Source organism: Bubalus bubalis, chromosome 2 (genome assembly GCF_019923935.1).
Source record: "Bubalus bubalis isolate 160015118507 breed Murrah chromosome 2, NDDB_SH_1, whole genome shotgun sequence".
Classification (NCBI taxonomy): domain Eukaryota; kingdom Metazoa; phylum Chordata; class Mammalia; order Artiodactyla; family Bovidae; genus Bubalus; species Bubalus bubalis.
In genome coordinates, this window is record NC_059158.1 from 149,289,016 (window position 1) to 149,305,411 (window position 16,396).

The 16,396-nt window shown below is 41.4% G+C and overlaps 1 protein-coding gene across 1 annotated transcript in view; it reads left to right on the forward strand.

The window, feature by feature from the left end:
• LOC102395555 (gamma-crystallin F) overlaps window positions 1–9,284 on the forward strand; it is a 28,345-nt gene extending 19,061 nt beyond the window's left edge. Inside the window, exons 3-4 of the mRNA XM_045162105.1 lie at window positions 6,906–7,222; window positions 8,945–9,284. Coding sequence (XP_045018040.1) covers window positions 6,906–7,222; window positions 8,945–9,217 — 590 coding nt within the window. The 3' untranslated portion in view covers window positions 9,218–9,284. The remainder of the gene's footprint in view (window positions 1–6,905; window positions 7,223–8,944) is intronic.
• The last annotated feature ends 7,112 nt before the right edge of the window (window positions 9,285–16,396 follow it).

Sequence of the window (16,396 nt, forward strand, 5' to 3'; positions counted from 1 at the left end):
GAATTACCTGTAGCTTTTATTACTTCGGTTCAGTTGCTCAGTCATGTCCAACTCTTTGTAACCTCATGAACCGCAGCACGCCAGGCCTCTCTGTCCATCACCAACTCCCGGAGTCCACCCAAACTCATGTCCATCGAGTCAGTGATGCCATCCAACCATCTCATCCTCTGTCGTCCTCTTCTCCTCCTGCCCTCAATCTTTCCCAATACCAGGGTCTTTTCAAATGAGTCAGCTCTTCACATCAGGTGGCCAAAGTATTGGAGTTTCAGCTTCAACATCAGTCCTCCAATGAACACCCAGGACTGATCTCCTTTAGGATGGACTGGTTGGATCACTTTTAGAGTAATGTTTAAAATTAATGAATTTGTTTACTTTTTAAAGAGTCAAAGAAATAAAAACCTCTTTGATTCCTTAGCATCCCAAAGTCATGAATTATTCCCAAATCATCAGTGTATCTGTTTAGCCTTACTAGTTAACACATTAATATGCTTTACAGAGTGACACAAGTTTGGCTAAATTAAACAAAATATGCTTTTCATGAAGAACTGGATACTATAAGGAAGTATAGAATAGTTATTGTATATTTACTATTACTGCCCTTTTCATTTTTATAGAGGTGGTGGTTTAGACACTAAGTGTGTCCGACTCTTATGACCCCAAGGACTGTATAGCCCGCTAGTTTCCTCCGTCCATGTGATTTCCCAGGCAAGAATACTGGAGTGGGTTGCCATTTCCCTCTCCACATTTATATAGTAAGCCCTGTCAGTAAATAATATTAATTTAGGATCGGGTAAAGGAAGCTTCAAAAGCTCTGTTTTGTGAATGGACACAAATTGAACAAACACAGTCATAACATTCTCTTTCATTGGATAAGATTAGTAAGGAAGGAGGATTGATTGTTACACTAGTTATGTGCAAACAGTTAAACAGTTATATGAAAAAGAAAAAGTAAAAGTATTTCATAAAGCTGAAACAAATGCAAAAAAATAACTACTGGAAATAAGCAGGTTAAATGATTCTAGGAACTCCTATATGCTGATATTAGTTCATGATCCCACCATCCAGTGTGGGAAAAACCTTTTGTAGCTTTCACATGACTTATCACATCTAAAATTATAATTTAATTAGTCTACTTTTAGCATGCATCTACATTGGCTAGAATAAAATTCAAAAGGGTAGGCTCTCCACCTATTTTGTGCAATAATTATTCTAAACACCTAGGGAAGTTATTGGCAGAAGGCAATGGCACTCCAGTCCAGTACTGTTGCCTGGGAAAATCCCATGGACAGAGGAGCCTGGTAGGCTGCAGTCCATGGGGTCACTAAGAGGCGGACACGACTGAGTGACTTCACTTTCACTTTCCACTTTCATGCATTGGAGAAGGAAATGGCAACCCACTCCAGTGTTCTTGCCTGGAGAATCCCATGGACAGAGAAGCCTGGTAGGCTATAGTCCATGGGGTCGCACAGAGTCGGACACGACTGAAGCGACTTAGCAGCAGCAGCAGGGCAGTTATTTGGCAAAGAATAGTAAGAACATTCAATAAGAATAAACTTTTCTTTCTGAATCATAGTAGTAAAAGGATAAAGTTTAATTCCTCTTTTGAGGAGGGTTTTGTAATCATGGTGATTTAATTCAAATTTGGATAGATGAGGTGTATTTTGCTCTGATGAAAACAGTTTAATAAGAAGACTGAGAAGAATTTTAGAAATTAGATATTAACTAGGGTGGTACTATGGGAAGTATTATTCAATTATTTTAGCTGCTGCTTTATGTTCTTGTCCTCTAGGATAAGGTAATTTGATTGGCTCAACACTAAGATGATAGGGGTCTGAAACAGATTTCTCTATAGAGTAATAATTCACTTTTTGTAATCTGCACATACAAGAATAGTTAATATATCTGTAAAACTAAATAACTTGAAAGAACAACAGAAAGTACAACATACTATTTCCTCATATCTTAATTTTCAGTTTTTTAAAAAAGGATCATAAAACCTGTCTGGCTACTTTTGTATTTGCTGACACTTGTTTCTCTCTTTTTAGTGATGAATAGAATTTTATGTGATAAAGCTAAGTATCTTCTAAAGCCTCTGGTATTTCCAAACTGAACATCTTTATTTTGTAGAAAAAGTAAACCAGAGAGGTTTCTTGAGTTATTTACTGTCATAGAGCTAATTAAGATACTAAATTTCTTTTAATCATAAATTATATCATTATATTGGAGAAGACAATGGGAACCCACTCCAGTACTCTTGCTGGAAAATGCCATAGACGGAGGAGCCTGGTAGGCTGCAGTCCATGGGGTCTCAAAGAGTCAGACATGACTGAGCGATTTCACTTTCACTTTTCACTTTCATGCATTGGAGAAAGCAATGGCAACCCACTCCAGTGTTCTTGCCTGGAGAATCCCAGGGACGGGGGAGCCTGGTGGGCTGCTGTCTATGGGGTTGCACAGAGTCGGACATGACTGAAGTGACTTAGCAGCAGCAACAGCATATCATTATATATAACTCAAATGTTCAAAAATATATTATCATATATTCTATTGTAGTGTTTTAGTATGCAGCTTTGTTTAATTTTAGAATTCAGTATTATTCTTTTCTGTTGTAGCGGGCAATTTTTAAAAAACTTTCCTGTTAAAAATGAAAAAAATCTCTGCTACTTTTTGAGAATGAGGTCAATTATATTTTTTCATTTTCCTTAGAAGAAAATGTATACTTCCTGTTGTTGAGGTTGAATTACATAATTATTTATTTAATAATGACGTACAAGAAGCTTTTAGAGCAAAAAGGAATAAACAATTGAGAAAAATTTTCTCTAGGCTATGATTAGATTTTTCTTATTCACATTTTGTATATAGGATATGTATGACAACAGCACAAAGAAATGAAGAGTGAAATACGAATCAAGATCTCTTTTCGATGTTTACTGGCTTATGTTTTTATTTTGTTTAGGACTTAATATTTTAAGAAGACTTTAAAAAAAAAAAAAGTCTGCTATAATTCCCAGTTTTACCATTAATGACTGTTTAGTAAATAAAGACAATGACTAAAATTTTTCAAGTAAAAAAATTCACCAGTCTGGCTTCCTGAGTAATTTTTAATATCTTTTTCTTGGTTTAATGAAATTATTTGACATCAGACATTTAAAATATATTATGCTTTAAGAAGGGCTTCCCTGGTGGCTCAGACGGTAAAGAAACTATCTGTAACGTGGGAGACCTGGGTTTGATTCCTGGTTTGGGAAGATCCCCTGGAGGAGGGCCTGGCAACCCACTCCATTATTCTTGCCTGGAGAATCCCCATGAACAGAGCACCTGGCGGGCTATAGCCATGGGGTCACAAAAAGTCAGACACAACTGAATAACTAAGCACAGCACAGAGAAAAGTTTAGCAATTTTAAAACAGAAAGAATAATCTTATACTTTAAATGTAAGTTTATTTTCTCCTCTGCTATTCTGAGGTAGAATTCTTTTCCAGTAAATACATATTTTATCACAGAATGTATTTAGAATTTGAATAACTTAAAATGCATATGATGCAATTTACTTCTTCCTTTTTTTCTTATTACCATGAAATTGAAAATTTTACTTCATGAAAGGACAGATACTTTTTCTACAGTTTGCATTTCACAACTGCTCTCATAAATCGATCAAACATGAATTGCCTTTAAATTATCTCCTGTTCTTAGCATGAATACTATAAATACCTTAAAACAATGAATTCTCATATTAAATATGCAGACAGCTTGTAAGACCTTGATAGAAGACAATTTGGGGTTCCCTGATAGCTCAGTTGGTAAAGAATCCACCTGCAATGCAGGAGACCCTGGTTCAATCCCTGGGTTGGAAAGATCCCATGGAGAAGGGAAAGGCTACCCACTCCAGTATTCTGGCCTGGAGAATTCCACGGACTTATTGTCAATGTGGTTGCGAAGAGTCAGACACAACTGAGTGACTTCACTAGACTAGTGATGGAAAGAGATGCCTTTGTCTCAACTGATTAATATTCAGGCTAATACTGCTTTGTATGTTTATACCAAGCTCCCTTGAGAACCTTGGTACCTTTCTGTGACCAGTGTTAGGGAAGTGCAGCTGCTTCTTACTGAAACAAACTCAATTACAAAGTTTCATGGTATACAGCCTATGATTTTTAGAGTAAAAATATAATTTGTTAGTTTTAAATATTTTATGCTCAGGAGGCCTTAAAAATACTACAGGAAAGATTACAATTACTAGGAACTTCATTATTTGATACATATCTTTGGGAAAATAAACATTGATCCAAAGTTTCAAATAATAAAATAATCGGTTGGGAGAAAGTTTGTCACATCCTTTTGGGAAAGCCTGCTTATAAGCCTTTAGAGGATAGACCCTTGTGATTCAAGCTTTTCATATTTTCTTGCCAACATACTTAGTATTAAATGCTTTCTTTGACAGTGCTTCAATTCCCCATTTTATATCCTGAATTGTTTCCTAAAAGACTGTTGTTGCTCTTGTTGCTTTTCCCCAAGAGCTTAGAGGAAAAGCTTAAATGCCCTAGTAGCACATTTGGAATATGCAGGATAAGAACAGATTATATCATTGCTAACCTCTGTGCCCAATGTCTCTATACTATTTGTTTTTTTTCTGTTCATACAGTAATAAAATCTTTCCCCATGATTTCCTAACTAGTATAAGTTGATGCCCTCCAGTTTCAGTCTCCTGAAAAGGTATACTTACGAGGAAATCGACTCAGCTTTAAAGTTTGCAGGTTAGAAGGTTGAGGGTAATGGCAAAATTTAAAAAGCAACATGAATAACCAACTAATCCTCCAAGATCTAAAAAGCAAACCAATAAATCGTTGTTAAGATTCAAATGAAACAATTTCATCTTCAGACAACCATTTAGAAACCTTCAAAACAGAGCCCCAAACTGCAATCAGCTTCTAGACCAGGTTGTGAATTTGTCAAAGCCCAGTTTCAGTGCATTCTCATTGCCAGTGCTTCACAGCCCCCTTTCCCCAGCCCACTGTTCACAGACTAATCCCCAGTTGTCCAGAACTTTCCATGTGATATCCACCTCATTCTTTTTCTTTTTGGCCCAGTGCCATGAACTAATGTTTCCAGAATTTATCACATCAGGATTTATCAGGCCCGTGTTTTGTTCTCTCAGGATCTTTTCATGATAAATTAGCAAGTCGTACTGGGAAATTCATCTACATTGAGCTGTAAAGGGAAAGCAATTTCATTATGTCCTGTGGCTAGGAGATCAAATATTTGTAGTTATACCTGTGGCGGATTCATTTTGATATTTGGCAAAACTAATACAATTATGTAAAGTTTAAAAATAAAATAAAATTAAAAAAAAGGGGTATTATGAGATTCACAATACCTTAAACCAGTAGTCTTCAAATATTCGTCTTTTAAAAATTATCATCATCTAGTGATCAAACCGTGTTTTCAAATAAAATTTTCTATAAAATAGGTACAAGTGAAAACACACCCATTCAAGTAGGGGATAGGAGAGGGATACTCCATTTTCCCCTCCTCCCTGCTCTCTGAGTGGCCTCAGAGCATCTCTGAGGAATTTCTGCAGGTCCACAAACACAGCCTGCAAATGATCCCATTAATGCAGGGGGATAACCGCTTGTAAGAATGTCAGGCACATGTCTAGCACTTTGAAATCAGTGGTTTTTAACAGGGCTGATTCTGCTCGCCATGGGGACTTTGGGAAATATCTGAACACACAGTTGTCATAACTGGGAGAGGAAGGAAGCAGGTGCTACTGGCATCTAGTGGGCAGCGGACAGGATGTTGTTAAACATCCTACAATGTTCCAGCCTAAAATGTCACCACAGTACTGAGATTGAGAACGCCTGCTCATAGACAGTAGGGCACCAGAAGCTGCTGGGAGTTGGGGGAGGAAACGGGGACTATGGGGGAAGAGGGAAGACTCCAGTCCCTGGAATCAGAGACTTAACTAGATAGCAACTTGGGCTTGCTCAGGGTTGGGGAAGGTAGAGAAGGCAGAAACTGCAAAATTGTGGGATTTAAAACTTGGTTATATTTTCAGGGTAACTTGCATTTGACAGCAGCTAGATCCAAACAAAAAGGCTTAGCACTTAGCTAGCAAAAATATTAAATAGAAATTTACTATGTGACTAATAACCACCATGAGTTGCCTCATGAACTCCAAAGTTGAGGGCTTCCTGCCTGCGGTGCAGGAGGATCTGGCTGCATCTGGAGGTGACCCTGGTCCACTCAGTCTCCAGGGAGCAGAGCTGAGCCAGGTGCATGAACAGGGCTTCCTGGGGTCCAGCACCCACCACCTTTCTTCCTCCGGTGTAATGTCTACTGCATCCGCTCCTGAGCTGTGAGGATGGGAGAAGCTTCTCTCAGGGGAAAATCCCATCCTCCTTCAACCGTCCTGTGGAGAAACCAGGTGCCTCTGTGTCCCACATCCTCACACTAAGGAAAAGCTCTCTCATCTAGACGCCTCCTGCTGGGGCCCATCCTGACCTCTGACCCGGTCACTACCCCGTGTCGTTCCTCAAAAAGAGATCACTTAGAATACTTAAAAGATAAATAAAATATTTCATTACAAGTGTTAACGCGGTTAAGCGCTTTCGCTCGCTTCCCATCTCCTGAATAGGCTTCATTTAAAGGCCCCAGAGGCACCAAGTGACAGTTTTACGCGGGTCATCAGTTCGAAAGCTCTGGAGAGTCTAAGAGAAAACATACAGCAAGTCCCCCACCCCACCCCCGCCGTCATTATATAGAAAAGAGACAGAAAGGAAATCCTCCTCACCCGGGGGCCCCTTTTGTGTTGTTCTGCCAACGCAGCAGCCCTCCCGCTATATAGAGCGCGCCGGCCCCACCGCACTGAACTCCATCCCCGCGTCCAGCAGCCATGGGGAAGGTGAGCCCCGCGCCGGCGGGAGGGGCCCGCAGCCCGGCTGGAGGCCAGGCCTCTGAGCCTCTCCTTCCCTTCCTTGCAGATCACCTTCTACGAGGACCGGGGCTTCCAGGGCCGCCACTATGAGTGCAGCAGTGACCACTCCAACCTGCAGCCTTACTTCAGCCGCTGCAACTCCATCCGCGTGGACAGCGGCTGCTGGATGCTCTACGAGCAGCCCAACTTCCAGGGCCCCCAGTACTTCCTGCGGCGCGGCGACTACCCCGACTACCAGCAGTGGATGGGCCTCAACGACTCCATCCGCTCCTGCCGCCTCATCCCCCACGTGAGTCCGGTGCCCCTGGGCCTGCCGTGGCCTCGGGTCAGCCGTGGTCAGGCTCTAGGACAGTGGCCTTCCTTTGCTGGTCCTAACCGGATGCTCTTTTCCTTTTTAATATCTCTTAATTGAGAATGCAATGCTCTTAACTGAGATTGCATTTTTCTTTGCTAATATACACTCACCTCCACTGGTGAAAAGTGGCATGGTATCTGTTCAGAGTGTCAGAACACTCTGCCACAGGTGATGAACTCCTCACACTCAGGTGGTACTTAGGCTAGTCCCTGGGTTATTTCTCTCTTTCCTCACCTGTAAAATGGGGCTACTAGGGCAGCTAATTCATAGAGCTGTGATGAGGTGGGAAGGAGATTGCCTGTCACCTGGCAAGCCACCCTTCCCCCTACAGATATTGACTACTTTGAACATCCAGGGTCTCTCAAGTCCTGCTTTTTGATTCAGCAAAACAACTAACCAGCAATGTGATTCCAGTAGCCCCTGCAAAGCCATTGCTATCCAAATAAAGCCCAAACAGCCTGGAATCCCACAGTTAGGGATGCTGTAATGTGACTGTGACCAAGTCCTGTGGAAAATGTACTGCTTTGAGTAAGTTTGAAAGCCCCTCAGAGGGTTTAATGCCTTGATAGGACCCAGACTGGCATTAGGAGCCTGGAAATCTCAGCTTCCACCTTCCAGTCCTGACTCTTCTGATTACAGCCTGAAAGCTCTAGTCATTAGTTTCTCATAAAAGAAGACAACATGGTGTATTAGGCAGTTGTGAAGATCAGATTAGACAACGGACATGTGAACCCTTTGCAAACCATGGAAGATGCCTTATTAGCAGTTTTTATGCCTCAGAATGAATTGTTTATGAGAACCTTTGCTAAGGAGGGTTTAATGGTGGAAGAAGGAAAACTGAATATGTACATGCCAGGACGAAACAAGCAGATAAAAGCACAAGTGCTTAGAAGAGACAGACAGGATTTACCCAGGACTAACAGCCTCCCTTCCATTTTCCTACAGGTCTATAATCTATCCATCTAGGCAGGCCTCCTTCATGATTTTGAGCTTCTATTTTTATTAATAACCTAAAATATATTTTGACAGATCACATGTTAGAGCTGAGAAATGAAACTTAACCGTTAACAATGGCTCTTGCTTTTCAGGACTTCAGAATAGTAGGACTCAAAGCAGAAAGGCAGGAATTAGATGTCTGGGCTTAATGGTCATCTTCTGTGCCTTACTTACGCTGGGGAAAGCAATTCTGCTTCGTCTCTCCCCAGCCTCTTCTAATGCTACTGAGATCCAAAATAGTGCCTTTTGCAAGAGATATATTTGCTTTTTTATTTTAACATCTAATTATTTTATATCCTCAAAGGGGACTCCAGACCACCAGCAATCTATCAAGGAAAGAACAAAAAATTATATATAAAAATTGTTTCTTAAGAGTGGTACTAAGTAGGTACTAAATATGGTTCATGTAGGTTGTGGCCCTGGAAAACGCTAGGGAGAACCACGCATATCTTGATCTATGCGAATAGCACGCCCTTCAGTTCTGCAGTTTGCAGTCTACCCAGTTGAACACGGTGGCTCTGGTGTTGCCTGTCTTTTAAACTTGTCATCTCTGATGTAAAAAAGATTTTGTAAATGCCCATTCCCCCAGGGGTGTAAGTGATCAGTGGCTAAGGACTAGGTTCTCTGACTTCTCCCGTGTGCCGATTGCTGAACCCACAGACTGGTTCCCACCGGCTGAGGATCTATGAGCGAGAGGACTACCGAGGCCAGATGGTGGAGATCACAGAGGACTGCTCCTCACTCCACGACCGCTTCCACTTCAGTGAGATCCACTCCTTCAATGTGCTGGAGGGCTGGTGGGTCCTCTACGAGATGACCAACTACCGGGGGCGGCAGTACCTGCTGCGGCCGGGGGATTACAGGCGCTACCACGACTGGGGGGCTACAAATGCCAGAGTGGGCTCCTTGAGGAGGGCCGTGGATTTCTATTGAAATATTTTTACTCTACCCTTTTCTCCACATGAAAGTTAATAAAATATTTCCTGTGTGCTTGATGCAATAATGTGTTTCTCTCTTCCTTTCAAGCTCCTTGAAAGGGCTCAACAAAAATAAAGCTGGGAATAATGCAGATTTTCTTACAAGTATCAGCGAGAAAGGTGATGTGGAGTTGCAGTAAAGAGGACAGGCTCAGGACAGAATGCCTGGTGCCACAACCACTAAAGAGCTTTAGTTGATCAACAAGTTGCTTAACATTTCTGTGCCTCAGTTTCCTAATTTGCAAAACTTGGTGTAATGATACTCTTCATTTCTTAAGTTTGTGGGGGTGGATTAAATAAGTTCTTATTTTAAAATCCTTGACACATTTCAGCTTTGCATATAGTAGTTTTTAGGAAACTGTTCTGCAAGCTTGCTGGTGAAACATCTGGTCATCTTCTTAGTACTCTTTCCTTAGTAGAACTCCCTTTTGGAGACCGCATTAAGTAAGATGGCTAAGTGCAACTGTATCAGAGGGAGACAGAGTTAGATAGAGATAGATGTGTCTAACACATCTTTGGTATAAATATATGTGATTACCAGAATAGTTTTATTAATATATGTGTATCCAGAGCACAAGGATAAGAACTAAGTGCTACCTAATGAACAGCCCAACAGTCTCTTCCAAACCTTTTTCTACTTAGGTGGGAGACAAAACATTCAGATATTGTGTACTGATAAAAATAAGCACAGAGGGACAGAAGTAAAGGCACAAGGTACATGATCAGGAAAATAACTTGCAACCATGCAAAGTTCTTGAATCTACTATTGGCTAGGCTGAGATTGTCCCCATACTTGGATCAATTTTCATTACCTCTTGCTCATGAATCAACATTTGATAATCATCATAGCACTAAGGAAGAAACAGGGGGACTAATCATTTAATTGAATTCAAAATTTCTTTGCAGGAAGATAAAGTTTATCAAATGTAATCTAAGTAGGTATTCTATTATCTACTGAATTTTCTTCAGTTGAAAATACTAGACTTCTTCATTTCAGATGTTGACACATAATTGAGAAAAAAAAAAAAACACAAATTACTTCCCAGCTTAGGGGTTTGACTTAATTTTGAAAATGGCAACCTCTTATTGAAATAAGTTCTTGGTGAGTTGAGTGGGCATGATTACCAAAGAACTACTGCAAATCATTTTTTACTTGAAAATATCTAGCAGTTAAGAAATAAGTTGTTCCCCAAATCCTAAATATAGTAGTCAAATTATGCAACAGTTTACTTTCCTAACACACATGCACATTACAAGATATTTGAAGAAGCTCTAAGGACATTCAGACCTGTGCTAATATAGTATCACTATCATGTGCCTCTATTTGGCTAGACTTCATTTGGCTAAGTCCAGATTTCAAAGACTTAGTAGGGACGTTAGAATGCAAAATATCCGAATATTTCTCCAATTCATTTAATGTTGAAATGATAATATTTTGGATATATTAGATTTAATAAAATCTGCTATTAAAGTTGATTTTACTTGTTTGATGTAACTGTTTCAGAAAAGTTACATTTATGCCTCTTACTATCATTCTGTTGATCAGACTTTCAGGCTAAAAAGATGAGTTGTAATTTGTTTTCAGATACAACTCAACCTGAAACTTGAGTTATATGAAAACCTCACAGTTAGGAGATGGCAGAGAACATGGTTAAGCTTTACATAGTCATTGAATATCCACTGCCTTATGAGGAGATACTCAATGACATTATAATATCCACCTATCACTGATGCAGGGAGTGGGGGAGTGGGCCCTCCTCATCTTGTCTTATCATAGGTTTGTTCCATTAACAACATTGAATTGAAGTTTCAGCAACAAATGAGAATGATCCTACCTTCTACAGATAAAAGTCCCCTCTTTCCTAAGCTAATTTTCCTTCCTTTCCCTCTCCCTGTCCAGGATGGCCCTTCAATTATAGCATTTTCATTCTGGAAGCTGCCATGTTTGCCTCCCTAAAGTTTTTCAAACACTGTTGACAATGTTATAGATTTTATAAAGAGCTTGAAAAATAACTGGCTAAAAATAATCATCTCTGACTCTTTAACTACTCTGGCCAAATCAATACATTAACCATTGTGGAGCAAGATCGCATGCTACTATTTAGGAGAACAACCAGTTTTTTAAGAGTTATAATGATGAGAAAAAGACAGCCAACTCCTAAAGAGATTTTTAAAAATGGTAAGTACATGGAAAGTGAGAAAGAATAGTTGAACATTCTAGAAGCTACATCATCCAGTACTGGAATATCAAGAGGAATTAGAGCTGAATAGAGGTGGTACAAGGCTGTGGTCCATGTGATTGGTTTGATTAGTTTTCTGTGACTGTGGTTTTCATTCTGTCTGCCATCTGATGGAGAAGGATAAGAGCTTATGGAAGCTTCCTGATGGGAGAGACTGACTGTGGGGAAAACTGGGTCTTGTTCTGATGGACGGGGCCATGCTCAATAAACCTTTAACCCAATTTTCTGTTGGTGGGCGGGACTGTGTTCCCTCCCTGTTGTTTGACCTGAGACCTGGGCTGAAGTATGCCTCCCCTGATTCAGTGGCATTCTTTGGAAGATACCATGGTTGCATTCATAATACCTATGGTCTTTGTGTGCATGATCTCCAAGTGGGCACCTCCTCTGACCATTAGAATAATTATCTGAATAATAATATTTGGAACCAGAGTCTCCATTTTAGGAAATAAAGTTAACTTTTGTTAAAAATGACTGAAAAGAGCCATATTCCCTAGGGACATCTGCTAGCCTCCTGGCAAGGTAAGAAAGTGCAGATAATCTGTTGCTTTCTCTTCTCATTATTTCATGAGGTGTTCTTTGAATTGGAGTTCTAAGGAAACTTTGGTTTCTTGAAACTATTCCATCTCCAGAAGCTGAAAAGGCATTAGCGCTTGAATTTGGAAGACAGTATCAGTTCGTCTTGGAATTGTTGGGCCATGCTGGATAAATGAAGGCATAAGATTCCACAGCAGAGGTGATGTCTCCTTCTTCACGTACTTCCCCTGTACTTTGGCTGGTTTGGACACTTTGTTTTTGGTTTTCTTTCTTTCCCCAAAGAAAACCAAAAACAACCTTGACCATGAGGTCCCAGACTCTCATAGAGTTGGATACAACTGAGTGACTGAACTGAACTGAACTGAAGAGGTGGTACAATTCTGTTTTTTAAAAGGTTATATATTGTGCATAGAATTCAGATTGCAAATGTTCAGGAAGAGGACACCAGTTCTCATTCATACACAGGAGTTTTGTGGGTTTTTTTGTTTTTTTTTTCCATCTATTTGTTTACTCTACTTTTTCAATCATTGGAAAACATCAGATAAGATGGAATTTAATTTATTAATTCCTGAAATTTAAAGGATGTATATATGGTCCTGGAGGAAGGGTAATAAAACAAGAGGGATCCTAGGTGTTTCCCTCCTTATTAATGGTCCTGATGAGAGGGTAACAGGCAGGAAGGCTAGAGGTCTTCAAATGGAGGAAATAGGCTGCAAGTGTCAGACATTTTTTATCTCTCTCATAAGCAGCAGGAGGAAACAAACTACAAGTGTCAGATTTTTTTCCCCTTCTCTATACAAATTTAAAAGGAGGTTTCTCTTAAAATTCTGTGTTGCTATGATGACATCTGGTACCACCTGCACTTAACTTTTCTCAAATCTTGAACTAACCAATGCATTTTTCTTATGGAAATGTTTTTCTTAAGCTATGTTATTGAACTATGTATTTACCCCAGACTCTTTCTTCAAGTCCTTCGCCTAAGACTCAGAACCTATGTTTTACTCATGCAAATATTCTCTTAAGCTACATTTCCTTTCTCTAATTAGCAGCCTACTAGTAGCTTATACAACTTCCTGCTAAAGACTAGCAGGGGAGCACTCTTTTCTGCCCCTTTCTGATATCTGTCAGAAGCTTTCTCTAACTCTTTTATACTTTAATAAAACTTTATTACACAAACGCTCTGAGTGATCAAGCCTCATCACTGGTCCTGAATTGAATTCCTTTCCTCTGGAGGCCAAGAATCCTGGCATCTTTCATGGCTCAGCAACAACCTTTCACTGACACATCCACAGGCTTTTTCTAGGTACAAAGAATAAATCCTTCCTCCAAATATGTATGTGCTTAGATATGGGATAACAATTTTGCATTTTACTTATGTTGTTGCTGCCGTTCAGTTGCTAAGTCGTGTCTGACTCTTTGCAATTCCACAGACTGTAGCATGCTAGGTTTCTCTGTCCATTGTCTCCCAGAGTTTGCTCAAACTCATGTCCATTGAGTTGGTGATGCTATCTAACCATCTCATCCTCTTCCACAAACTTTTTCCTTTGCTTTTAATCTTTCCCAGCATCAGGGTTTTTTCCAGTGAGTCAGCTCTTCCCAACAGGTGGCCGAAGTATTGGAGGATCAGCTTCAGCATCAATCCTTTCAATGAATGTTCAGGGTTGATTTCCTTTAGGATGGATTGGTTGGATACCCTTGTTGTCCAAGGGACTCTCAAGAGTCTTCTCTAGGACCACAATTCAAAAGCATCAATTCTTTGGCACATAGCCTTCCTTATGGTTCAACACTCACATCAGGACATAACTACTAGAAAAACCATAGCTTTGACTATATGGACCTTTGTTGGCAAAGTGATGTCTCTGCTTTTTAATATGCTGTCTAGGACTTCCCCTTGTGGCTCGGATGGTAAAGCGTCTGCCTACAATGCAGAAGATCCAGGTTTGATCCCTGGTTCGGGAAGGTCCTCTGGAGAAGGAAATGGCAATCCGCTCCAGTACTCTTGCCTGGAAAATCCCATGGATGGAGGAGCGTGGTAGGCTACAGTCCATGGGGTCGCAAAGAGTCGGACACGACTGAGAGACTTCACTAGGTTTGTAATGTGTGACTTCCCTGGTGGTCAGATGGTAAAGCATTTGCCTACAATGCGGGAGACCCAGGTTCGATCCTTGGGTTGGGAAGATCCTCTGGAGAAGGAAATGGCAACCCACTCCAGTACTCTTGCCTGGAAAAATGGAGGAGCGTGGATAGAGGAGCATGGTAGGCTACAGTCCATGGGGTTGCAAAGAGTCGGACACAACTGAGCAACTGAACTGAACTGAACTGGAACTGGCCTGGTGCCTCTGGGTGTGTCATTTAGCTTGCAGATTGAGGATCAAGGTTTAGTTGAATTTGACTAGTCATCTTGGGCCCATTTGATTTTAATCCGTTTATGTTATGCCCTTGGGCTATGTCATTCTTTCAAAAGTTGTGCCCTTCCCCCTTCCTTCCTGTTGCTCTTTTCCTGAGCTCCGTCTGAGCCCACAATGTTGCCTCTACAATCTTCTAGGGGACAACCAGAAAATAGCTGGTTCTTGGGAGGGAAATACTGTATAATATCCAATCCCCCTAGATATTCAGGCCTTCATCTTCCGTGATTCCTGCAACTTGTGCAACAATAGCATTTCTCAGTGAACCCACTAGGACAGGTGACAGGCACACAATGCCCGCTAGAAGTCCATCTATTGGTGGCATCCTTTCAAGGGCAATTGGGCTTCCAGGGATAATGTTTGCCACTTTGGGACTTAGCCCTGCAGGCCATTTGGGCCCAAACCCTTGCTACCCTTCTCCTAAAGTTACAAACATACCCCTGGATCAAGTCTCCCCTCTACTTTTATGGAACATCTGGTCTGTTGCCTCTTCTCAATTTGTTCTTAAGGACCCTGCCCCCTTATAGGCAACATTGCTCCCCCTCACTTATTATTAAAATACTCTTAATGCCCCTAACAGGACCAGATAACCTACCCCTTTGTCATTACTTCTGTTATTACCTAGGGCATGACAATAGAGTGGATCTATGACAATGAAATGTTTACCATTGGAGACATCCTAAGCTGCTCTTATGAAAGACTAGGGGAAGAAATCAGTGACTTACATTCCTTCAGAGTAATAAGAGGATAAGGCTTATGTCTATTTCCAGGTTCCCAGTCTCAGGGCATAGACTTGAATTACTTTAAATCATGGTATCTATTCCCATCTGCAGTGGACAAACCAGCAATAAGTTAAGATTACAACCTCTTATTCCTACCCAGTACATTGGGGACACCCAACTCCAGCCTGGGGATCCCAGGAAGTCAACCTGCCTTGACCTGCCCAGGGATCTGGTCCTCAGCAGGTTGTCACACCTCAATCTGTTCAGGGATCCACCAGTCCAGGGGTCCCAGGAGGTCAACATGCCTCGACTTGTCCAGGGACCCAATTCTCAGGAGGCCAATCTCCCTCAACTTGCCCAGGGATTCGATCTCCAGGAAGCTGTAATGCTGCAGCCTGCTTGGGGACCTGCACCCTGACCCAGGGACTCCTGGATCTCAGATTGCAAGAGTACTGGCTAGGATAAGCTTCAGAAAGACTCACCCCTAAGGAAGTCCACCCATGGAATTAGAAAGAAGCCCATTAGTTGTGGGACTGCACCCGGTCTCAGCAATAACTCAGGAGTCCAATGGAAAGTCTGAAAGAGGCCCTCCAAAAGTTAACCAATCTGGACTTACACTCTTAGGAGGGACAGGTGATTTTAAAGGACAAATTCCTGCCCCAATGTGCATCAGACATCAGGATAAAGTTACAACAGCTACAGCAGCAGGATCCTGATGCCTCTTTTGACAAGATGGTCCAGACAGCCACCAATATCTTTTACAAAAGAGAACAGAAGATGGAAGCCAAGGCCCAGGAAAAGGAGAAAAGGAAAGAGACAACGCATGCCCAGATGCTGGGTGCCCTCCAGGGAAGCCCTATGGCAAACCCCGAGTCCTTAAAAGACAAGGCACAAGGCAAATGCTTAATCTGTAGACAGGTGGGACATTAGGCCAAAAAGGGTCCAAACTGTGACAAGTCTCCTAAAATGGCTCGCTACCAATGCCATCAATCGGGACATTGGGCAGCACTCTACCCTCAGTACCCAAGAGCCTCAAGGTCAAGCACCAAGCCTTCCCTCAGGGTGGTTCAACAGGACTGAAGCAGCCTGTTCCAGCCAGCCTGCCTGTCACAGATAACCATCACAGGGGTGGAGCCAAGGGTGCAACTGGATATGGCAGGTAGGTCCAAGAATTTCTCGGTTGACACAGGGGCTACCTACTCTGTCCTGACCTCCTACTCCGGAGCCTTCTCCT